Source organism: Apteryx rowi, unplaced genomic scaffold, assembly GCF_003343035.1.
Source record: "Apteryx rowi isolate R43461 unplaced genomic scaffold, aptRow1 scaffold_63, whole genome shotgun sequence".
In the NCBI taxonomy this organism is placed as follows: Eukaryota; Metazoa; Chordata; class Aves; order Apterygiformes; family Apterygidae; genus Apteryx; species Apteryx rowi.
In genome coordinates this window covers 2,159,991-2,171,235 of record NW_020450905.1, presented here as the reverse complement: position 1 = coordinate 2,171,235, position 11,245 = coordinate 2,159,991, and the positions used below count along the sequence as shown (strand labels likewise).

General features: G+C 40.4%; 1 protein-coding gene across 1 annotated transcript in view; it reads right to left on the bottom strand.

Moving 5' to 3' along the window:
• Window positions 1-1,271: 1,271 nt before the first annotated feature.
• The window catches only part of LOC112974827 (PDZ and LIM domain protein 5-like), a 128,312-nt gene continuing 118,338 nt past the window's right edge, over window positions 1,272-11,245 (bottom strand). The window contains exons 10-13 of the mRNA XM_026084190.1: window positions 10,120-10,300; window positions 9,004-9,124; window positions 5,414-5,529; window positions 1,272-4,804 (exon numbers count right to left, since the gene is read on the bottom strand). Coding sequence (XP_025939975.1) covers window positions 4,715-4,804; window positions 5,414-5,529; window positions 9,004-9,124; window positions 10,120-10,300 — 508 coding nt within the window. The 3' untranslated portion in view covers window positions 1,272-4,714. The remainder of the gene's footprint in view (window positions 4,805-5,413; window positions 5,530-9,003; window positions 9,125-10,119; window positions 10,301-11,245) is intronic.

Here is an 11,245-nt window from a genome sequence, read left to right as displayed (position 1 = left end):
GGAATTTAATATACTGTTTGCAAATAGACTTGCATTTGTTTCATTCATAGGCTAAACACTGAAGGGGAGGCAAATTTTCTGCAAAGTTGCCTCTAGATTTTATAGAGCTATGTGCAGTGTTTTCCTTTGCTTGCTTGTATAAACAAAGGTAGAAAACAGCAGTGCATTTGCCTAGTTAAGAGATRTTCGGCTAAGGAGGATCTTATGAGGCTGCTGTTATCATGAAGTACTTGACCACGTTACAGTATCCCTCGGTGAAAGTAGAGGATGCCTTGTGCCAAAACTAAATACAGTATCGGATAATGCTTGCCAGAGCAGGTAGCATTTCCTTCACCAGTCTCAGCCTAGGGGAAATATTGAACACTTCTAAATAAACAATGCAAAGTATTCTAGTTGGGCACCAGAATGAAATAAAGATATCAGATAGTAATTGGCCAATACTAAGTTTTACATTGTTACGTATTCTACAATGCTTAATACCATATTTCCATTTCTCATTCCATCTTAAGGGAAGACGCAGAATCAGAGACTCACTGAGGTTGGAAGGCGCCTCTGGAGATTGCTGAGTCCAACGCGCTGCTCAGGCAGGGTCACCTGCAGCAGGTTGCCCAGGGCCGTGTCCAGCAGGGTTTTGAACGTCTTCAAGGACGGAGACTCCACAACCTCTGTTCCGGTGTTTGACTGCCCTCACAGTTTAAAAGAAAGTTTTTTTTCTTCATTTTCCTGTATTTCAGTTTGTGCCCATTGCCTCTTGTGTTTTCACTACATACCACTTCTTTCCCCCAATGTATTTATACACATTGATGAGGTCCCCCTGAGCTGTCTCTTCTTGAGGCTGAACAGTCCCAGCTCTCTCAGCCTCTCCTCCTAGGCGAGATGCTCCACTCCCTTAATCATCTTTGTGGCCCGTTTGCTGGACTCACTCCAGTATGTCCGTGTCCCCTTTGTACTGGAGAGTCCAGGACTGGACCTAGTCCTCCAGATGGTTCTCACCAGTGCTGAGCCGAGGGGAAGGATCACCTCCCTCGCCCAGCTGGTGATGCTGTGCCTCAATGCAGCCCAGGAGGCTGCTGGACGATGGGGCATGGTCAACCTGGCATCCACCAGGACCCCCAGGTCTTTTTCTGCAAAACAAACCTCCATTCAACAAAAAAAATCCTGAAGATCAAGCAACACAAATGATGTTTACTCATGTGTACAATCACTATATTCTTTCACTGACTAGGATTCAGAAAAAAAAAAAAAAAACAACCAAACCACTGCAGAGCAACTGAGAACAGAAAGTGTGGCTTTTTTTATTTATTAAATTTGCAAATGTGAACAGGCAAAACTTGAAACCAAAGACTTTTGAATACAAGCAAGCAAATTATCAATAACAGCTGATTGTTTCAGAGTAAAACAAAATGAAAAACATGGATATTCAAACCACTAATCTGTGAACCGACGCAGTTCCCTTTCCTTCTTATTCTTGTTCGCAAAGCCATTCAAGACTGGAAGATGTGAGTAGCTCCGTAAAAAAACAGGTACACAACTAAACAGAACGACACATACTGAACTACTACTCAATTTTTGCTCTTAAGTTTATTGCATTGTTATATTAAGCATTTGTTATATTTACACATAATTCTGAATTATTTAGTTACAATATACTGAAACTGTCATCATGATTCAATTATTCACTTATAAAGACCTTCTACCTGCAAACAGAGTTAAACCCAATTATCTTACAGGCAGTTTTGGATGAAAAAGTAATTACTGACTCAAAATGCATGCAAAAAACTACAGTAGTAATGTTACTGATATGTCTCTCCATTTTTGAAAGAAGGGACTGAGCCCCAGACTTTCTAGCATTCCCTCAAAACAAGAGCATGATAGATCTGTCACAGGAAAAATAGTTGGGAATCTTATGAAAACCCCAAATGATAATGGAACGGTGCTGATTTTTGCTATGTCAAGTCTGCAGTCAAATATACGTATATGTATATGTGCATATATACACGTCTCAATATACACACATGTATATGTATTTGTGTATACAGAAGATATGTATATATAAAAACACACACATACACCCCCCTCCCCCAAAAGATTCCAGAGGTAAATATGAAAGGCTTACAAATAAAACAAAATACAAAGATACCAGCATGAAACAGTCCTAATGAGAAAAAAGAAATAAATATTCGGTGAGCTATATGGCATTATTATAAAGTGCTCTACTAAAATCTCACTGATTAAAATAATGATAAACATTATGTTCCTTTTCATTTTAGCTCATTTTTAGAATTTGGTAGAGCCATTAAATACTCATTATGTATCAGTGATTCCTTTTTTAATTTCAAACTAGTAGACAAAGCAGAAATTACAAGGCAAAGCAGCTACATGAAGCAGTACTATTGGAGCCTTTCAGGCTTTTGTCCTCAAATTCACTAACAATTGCAAAACTTGAAATTCTAGAGAATATAGATTAATAAGTATAATTCCAATAAAGGTTAAGATTACAAAATTTCAATTTAATTTTAAGGACACAGGCAAATGTTGTGCCCATTGAAGAGTTTCCATCCTACTTTAAAATAGCAAGGTTTGCATTACAGAAATTACCAAACACTTTATCCTGTGCATTCCCCTCCTCTTTCCTCATGCAGGTGCAACGTAGCTCCACTGAAACCTAGTATTTGCGTCTCATTTCTCCACATTCTACTAATTGCAAAAGCAACCTGACTCATGTCGCCGTATATTGCCCAGTCTGCCTCTGTCCTGCTGATTTTCAGCCAAACCCACATCTAAAAGGGTGTGTAAACATTTTTCAACACCTTTACACTATTTCTTCCCTACTACCAGAAGTTAAGAGAGAAAGGTGGTAGTATTGAAGAAAAACAACTTAAAAAACAATTTCAGGAAATAAACTGAGACAGCCCATTACGTCGATCTGCCTCACTAAACGAATATGAACGGCAAATATCTTTTCATCTTTCAGTACAGCAGTTTTGTTTTTTTCTGTTACAACTTTTTTGTTACAACTGCTTTACCGACCCCCAGCAAACAAATAAATGGATATGCCAATTCTTTGCAATTTTCCCAGTGATTCGATGGATAAACATCTTCCCTTCGTATTAGTAAATAATCTCTTTAGCATCAGTAAAAAACGCCAGTAAATGGTCACTTTTCACGTCTACTGGAAAGAGCACTGAAGACTAACAGTCCAGCTCTGACATCCCAGCTGAACTAAATAGCGCGGAAGTTCAGTTGCCATCAGGGATCTAATCTGGCACCGAGCAGCTCTCCCCTCTCTTGTACAACCCCACGGAGAGAAATTGGCCCCTGTGCAGAGGGCCATCACCTCTCCCTATACACCTACAGTCGCGACATACCACATAAGCCCTAATTTGAAGGTAAGTGGGACTCAGCTGGTGCACAGGTCTTGTGCTGACTCTCCGGATGGAGGCGAAATTCAGATCAAGCCGCAGAACTGGCAAAGTCTCCTGGGTTGCAAGAAACGCATAATGACAGCATTGTCCCTGTTCCCTCGCAAGAACTGAGAGATACTGAACTGCCTAGCTCAATATTATATTATTCAACAATATATTCCTTACATCTGGAGGAAAAGAGAGAAAAACTAAACTAATAAAAATCATAACAGCTGAGCAAGAAAATAAGTTTTTAGCACACTACCTGGCGAACCACCAATATACATATTCATCAGCTACATCATAAAGAACGTACTGAGAGAAAAACAATGTCCTCAGTTGCACTTGAGAAGTTTCCCTCATTAGACATCAAAGCCTCACATTCCGGGTATAAAACACTGTTACATGCAGAATCAGTGCAACTTCCCCTTTCTAAGGCACTTATAACTATCTAAAACCTGAACCGTGAACATAAGCGTATGAGCCCCCACTTCCCTACATTTAAGATCTGATCTGACATTTTCTTCCTGTCAAACACACTTTCACTAGCACTTTTTTGGCTACTAGTCTGGTAGTATACGCTACGATTTAAAGAAGTGTGTCCCGTCTATGTTTTCTTCCAAGTGGCATCTTTTAAATTATTCTAGTTCACTTGAGTAGCCACTCCTCCACTGAAAAGCTTTATAAAAAATCTCAGTCCTTCGCAGTCCCCTCAGAGATGCAACTGCCAAAGGCACAGGTACGTATAATTGTGCAGGAGGCTTGATGAATGTGAGCAACAGATGAAAACGTCAGTCACTGAACTCTATCCCAGCTAATCTTATCTCTGCTTTGAGCTCCTCTTCTCATGAAATAATGGAGTTAGCTTCAATACTTCCAGATGCACTTTAAAAAAACATCAGCACAATAAAGTGATCTGGATAGCTGAAACCAACCCCTTCTTTTCTGTCGAACAGCTGCAAAACCAAGATTTCTAATATCAGGTTTGTATTTTTATAAAAGTTTCCCTTCTAATATTGAAGCAGATATGAATGTGGTCATAAAATCAGGAAACCAATACAGTAATGTGCCAGGTAGAGAGGTAAAGGCACTCTAATAGTTCGGCTTGGGTGTGTGGATCTTTTTGTGAAGCAAAACCCTAACTGATAAACACTCCAAAGATCAGTGTACAAAACCCCTAAAGCTTCCACATTTCTCTTGCATTTTTAGAAAAAAAATGTATATAAATACTTTTAACCAATTATTGAGCATGAACATTTTAACCTTTCTTTCCACTCAGTACATTTGCTAAACAAGATGAGCTCCCAGCATCAGATGTTGACAGAGTGAGCATGTTTCTTGCACAGTGGCTTGTCCTTCTTGGAGAAGAAAGTCTGACCCTCCAAACTGTCAGAACACACCTGAAATGGGATTAAAAAGAAAACATTAACCAGTTCAGATGCATTACATTATACATTATTCAGAATGCCAAATCATGGCATTGTACTATGTACAAATATATTCAGAGAGCAAGAATTATCATCCTTTTCTCAGGGGTATTCTTTGGGATAAAACAAATGGTTGATGTAAGCAAAATCTTCTCCTTTTTATGTCAATAGGTTCTAACCTGGGAGCAGAGTTAGGTCAGAATTTGAAAAAATATCCCATCATTAGGGTTGGGTTTTTTTCTTGGTCATAGATACGAGCTGATGATAGCTTGGCTACAGTGTCTTTGTGTCAAAAGCACTCCTGCTGTTTTAGAAATGTTCCTTTATGGACTTAAACGCTTGCTCTGAGGAAGTAAACGCCAAGGGTTAAACGCTGGGACACATGGCTGCGATCCAGGCCAAAGGACCTGGACTGGTGCCAAAAGCTCACAATAGCAACGCACCGCACAAAGAACTGTGAAAGTGCTTTTTGTTTGGCTTATGAGGACTGTAAGACAGTTTTGCTGTTACTCCCATATCGGTCAGGTTAGCACAAGCACTGCTACCACGGATTCGTTTAAAACGCCGAATAGCTTTACTTACTGAGCATACAAAGCAAGTGTCATGCCAAGTGTGGCCCAGGGCTTCAAGAAACCGGTCTCCAGCTTCAATGGGGAATTCACAGCCGTGGCACATGGTACCGAAGAGGGCATAGTAATCTGTACCAAACAAGCAGATTTCAAGTGTGAAGCACAAATAGAAAAGAATGACTGTCCCTTTGAAACCTTTGTGCTTTTCCTTAAACAGCACTGGGTTTGCACTTGTCCTGTCAAGCTTTATAATACCTGGAACAAACGCGCAGACATTGGGTACACTGAATAAACAGTGCCCAGACTGCAAGACTTGGCTGTCCCCCTCTTCTCACTAATTCGTTCTCTTCCCCTTCCTTATCCTTTCCACTGAACGCTGCTTCCATCTTCTCGGTGTTTCATTTCCTTGAGATCAGTAGCGCGCTCGGGGGATACCCACTCCTCGCCGAGCCCCACCGTGGGCTCAGTGTGCTGCTTTCCTTCCCTTCAGCCCCTGTCCTGAGAGCACGCTGGTTGCACGCTGGCTGTTTGCATGACAAACTTCCTCACCGAGTGAAAAAGTCTTGCCTGCAGTCTGGCACAATGGCATTTGCCCCAGACTCTAATATACAAAATCACAAAATCATCTGGTTTCCATCCTAAACCGAGTCTAGTAATTTGTATCGAGTCAGAATTGCTTCCAATCAAGTTTTCTGTTCATTGGAGTTTGTTACACGGATTTTGCTTAAAACGAACTGAGGTGTTAGCCCTGGGTATCTACTGCACTTAACAAAAAGTATCAGTAGGGTGTCAGGATGGTCGTTAGTGATTGGTATCACTAACAGGTATTCACGTCATTCCCTTTCAGGCACTGATTTACTTGGGATCAGCCCATCACCATGCCAAACTGTCAGGTAACACGACATCTTCATAAGATGTGTTACAGACAAAGTGACAACCATAACAAAGCTTGGGACTTCATCCTTTATAGTAACACACCGACATGGAAATTAGATGTTGAGGTCTGTTTTCAAGAAGCCTTATAAGGAGCAGCAGCAGAGCACAAGTAGATTTTGTTCCTCTACTAGATTATATGGACTTGCTGAAGCGCTAATGCTTACTGCAGCACAGCCAACAGAGGCTTATCACATGTGCCAAGCACAAGGGAAGAGTCCTGTTTCGGTTTAGCAAAATAGTGTTTTATATGATGACCTCCAAGAGCATCATCATAGGAGGCACCTAAGCAGGCCTAAGAACACTCTGAGAAGCAAAGCCCTTGATGGCCAGCAGTGGCAAGAATCGCCTTCATCAATCGCTTTCATTAAACCATGCTACTGGCACAAATTTGCAAGTATTTAAGCAGAAGAAAAGTGGTAAAAAATGTCAAACAGTAAAGCATCTATGCCCAAAACCCTGGAAGAGCATGGTCGCATGATCACACTGTTTCAACTCTTTGCATCCATGTTATTTTACACAGAATCTTTTACAGCTATTTTCCTGGTGTCAGCAGTTGAAACCATTTTTAACTTGGCCTCTAGTAGGTGTTGATAAGTTTATTGGCTTTTCTTCTGAAGAAAGAGCAATAGATAAGGCAGAATAAAGGTCATCAGCTTTCTTTTCCTTTCACGTGCTTGAACTGTGATACCACAAAAGCCAACCAACACAGACTTCTCATAAAGTAATAAATTATTGCTTCCTGCACCCAGCATTTTCAAAACTAAGTTACTAGTTCTGCACTGAGATGTTCAAAGTTGTAGATATCTGCAGATCCGATTTAACTTCAGCATCTACATCTGAAAATGGGACATTTTGCAGATCAAGCTCCCTAATGCTAATAACTGAAACTGTTATAATTTCTAATACAGATTTAAAATTAGAACCCTTCTTTGCACTAGGAAGAAGGAAAGTTGGCAATGACATTTACTCCTTAGTTCTTTAAAATTAATCATAGGCTCTTAACTCCAGCTGGATTGAAAGTCTTTGAAGAATGAATACATCTCAAATTAACATCTAGTTAGAGAGTCAGAGCCATCACAACATATCATGGCCAATAACACTTCACAGAACGTGCCTACATTAACTTGTGCTAGCAACTTTCTATCTCAGAAATAAACGTTGTGAAAAGTGTAATATTCTTGACATGTTGTCACAGGATTTCCTGCTTGAGGTACAGAAAAGTGCACATTCTGCATGGAAGCCTGGTAACAGTAGCACAAATCAATGCACTGTGCAACATATGGGTCATCTGATAGCAGGAACATGAACTCAGTATTAGCAGAACAAACCCAGGCATGAGCTTTCCACCCAAAGGGGAGTTATTGATTACTTCAGTACTATTTTTGAATCATTAAATAGTCTTCAGATTCCTCCAGGATGAAATTTCACCATACCGTCAACACTGGAGAACGCTCCTCACATATCCCCTTCCTGTGGTACTCCCAAAATGCAACAGCAGCAACATGCTACTGTGCTTGGGTCACTGAATTAGCAATAACCTACTTTGTCCTTTCACATCTGCCAACAACTCATCAAATCTGCTCCAGCAGAGGAATTTTGGATAATCGTCCCTTCTTTCCATGCTGGACTTCCTCATCCCTTCAGTAGCTAACACCCTTCATGGCACCCGCTGTGAACAACTGCAGGACCAACTCTGAATGAAATCTTAGCTCCAAACGAACGACCAGGATTTCATGCTGTGTCTCTTCCCGGTCAATCCACTTCCACCTTCTGTATTCTCACCAAATGCACCCTCTAGTTAAAATACAACATTCTTTACAGTGGAGGGGGGGAAAAAAAACCACAGAAAAGGTCCACTGATGTTTCTACTGTGGATGTAAACAGCATGCAATGCAAAAATAAACATTTTTGAAATATTTTTTCTCTTTTGCATTTTGTGGAAGTGTTTTATAAATACCATTCATTTCTCTCCTAGTGCGGGAGGGTATGTGGAAAGTTTTATGCAAACTAAGACATCAACAGAAATAAATAAATATTGTTCATTCTATGAAAAAGCTAAATTTGCTGAAAGTGCTAAAAAAATGAACAGAAACCCCTCTGAATTTCAAAGCAAACTGTATTTTTCACACAATATTGCTCACTAGGCTTTCAAGTACTATAATCAAATCATTGTATTTTCCCCAACAGCCTTTTAATCTTAAGCTTATGTTCAACAGATGTTATCCCTGATCCTGCAAAAAACTTCTTCCTGGGGAAGATTGCTTACTCTTGGATGTAGCCTCCCGGCTGTGAATAGGACTATTCAGAGTAAGACACATCACCCTCGCAGGTATTTTCTTGTTTAGTAAATAAGCAGGTTTACATAAAAACCATATTATCCTAAAGCCAACCAGAAAATCACCCTAAAATTAACACTTTGGTGCATCACTGATGGCTAGAGCTGAAAGCTGAAGGGCAACAACAACTAAAACCAGTGCTGCAAACTCCAAGCGTCCACAGCATTTGTTTCTAGTGTGAATTGAAATATCAAAGTTATATGAATTTGTTGGGACACCGTCACTGAAGTGAAGCTTGAGAAAAAGGGAGTTTTTTTTTTTTTTTTCCCAAACCTTATTAAGGCTCTGCCTCTCTGCACAGCTGCAGCAAACGGGTTGTGTTACGTCTTACCCGTCTCGCAGTAGGGATCACCATCTTCTAAGTGGAAGACATTATTGCGGATTGGATTATGACAGGCCACACACACGAAACAGGAAACATGCCAAGTTTGTTTCAAAGCATTTATTACTTCCTGTGGGGATTAGAAAAAGTGTTATTAACACATTATTTTGATGTGACGACTAGCTTGCGGCGACCACGCTTCTACACTTGATTAGTTTCAAGAATACTTTGCTGCCTACTGCTGCTTTGAAAATGGGTTGCGCACGCAATTTCTGCTGATGTTAAACTTTACAAAGCACTGTATTTACGGTACATCTCCTTATTTGTCAGAAGTAACTTTTCCATTTTTGGAAGGTTCACGTAGAGTAGGGCAGACTGAGCGACAGATTTATTCAGGTTTTTCATCTTAATTTGCATCTTGCTCAGAATGGTCCCCTGAACTGAGAAAAATAGTATCTCCAATTTCTCCCGGTTTCTGAATAGTTAATCAGCAGACATCACATAGAAAATTACGACCGCTCTGTTCTGTTTTGGAAGAGGCTATAGTGCCAAATATGACTTGAGAGGTGCATTGCCAAAGCCCTGCATGACCCCAGTTACATAAGGGAACAGACGCTTTGCTTTCCGAAGTAAAGCGCTGGATGGTGAGCGGGCAGGCTCACATTAGCAATGTTAAGTAAGATATGCATCTTTCTATTGACATTACCATAGGGAATATTTCAGTACTTCAGAGTCGAGACCACGTGCTAGCCTACCGGCGTGTTCCCCAGTATTTAGCTTAACTAAGGATGCTAGGATTATTATTTTTTCCTTGAATTCTGTAAAAAGCTGCCAATTAAAAGCATTTTGCTCAGAAAAGTCTAACAGCTACAGAACAGGAGCTGAACTTGGAAAAGCAAAGGAGACTACAGCACCTTTTCTCAAACAGTATCAGAAAGAGACTGAAAAGGGGCAATATAAGAAGAGGCAAAATATATATTCTGTATGTGACGGGAATTGAAAAGATGGGTCAGAGTAAACTTGCAGGAATGCAAAGCAGGCCAGATAAAAGGGAATTTACTGAGAAGTGCTGAACAGCATAGTTAACAGTGCCATTAAAAAACGTGCCACTTGGTGGTCACTTACGCCCAGGATCTTCCTCTGGCAGCGCGAGCACTCCGGGGCGAAGAACTTCTCGTAGCAGCCCTCGCAGTAGAGCGCTCCCTTCTCCTCCACAAACCCGATGTAGGCCATGGAGGCTTTGCAGTGGGCGCAGTTGAACTCCTCCGGGTGCCACGACTTCCCCAAAGCCACCAGGAAGGGTCCCCTGGTCAGGAAGAAGAGACTAGTCAAGAAAATCAACCAGCATGGCTCCTGGGAAAACTGTTAACAGACTTGCCTACAATACCTCTGTGACGTTATTATATAGCTTGCTTCGTCCTACTACAGGCTCTGAAAAAGTGTCAAAGCATTGCCTGGTTCTGTTGCATCCAAATGCCTCCCAGGAACACCCGACCGTGACGAAAACTAACACTTTTTGTTTCACTGCATTTCAAAAAATCGTATTTTAGAATTGCATTAAATACAGTGCTGAAGCGGCTGCTGGCAAAAAAAAAAAAAAGTTCCCTGTATTCCCAACTACATCCATCTACTGCAAGGAGATATTTGACTCAGTGATACCATCAGCTCTTTCAACTTGCATTTGTATCAAGGCCACGGATGTTAAAGTAGACTTGATTCTATTAAAAGCCGATACCATCGGTTTTCTTGTTCTTTTTTCTTCTTCCCCCTAGAAGCTGGTTAAAGCAGGCACATTTTGTCCAGTGGGGGCAACCTCCTCCCACCCCTTTATTATTTGGAAATTTGGAAACACAAAATAATGATACCTTTCTAACAGTTGCCTGGCTAATGCAACAAGGTTGACGGAGAAGATGAAACTGTCCATTTATAAGTGAAAAAAATTTTGTCAGTTTGTAACTCAGAAATCTCTTGCAAATGCCATTATATCAGTATTCATTTGAAAATATATTCAACATGTTAATTTGCTAATTTCTTTAATTAATGTATTTATTTTAATGAGGTGCTTCCTAGGTCCCAACAACCCTTAACCCTTTGGAATTTAGGTTTCAGGAGAACGTTGTGGTTCACATTCACCTCTTTCACCAGATTTCCCACTTCTGCAGTATCAATAAAGATGCCATTCTTTCTATAATGTGTCACTTTTGTTTGGTCTAATATTTCACTGCAAAAAAAAAACAGTGTAAGGCACTAG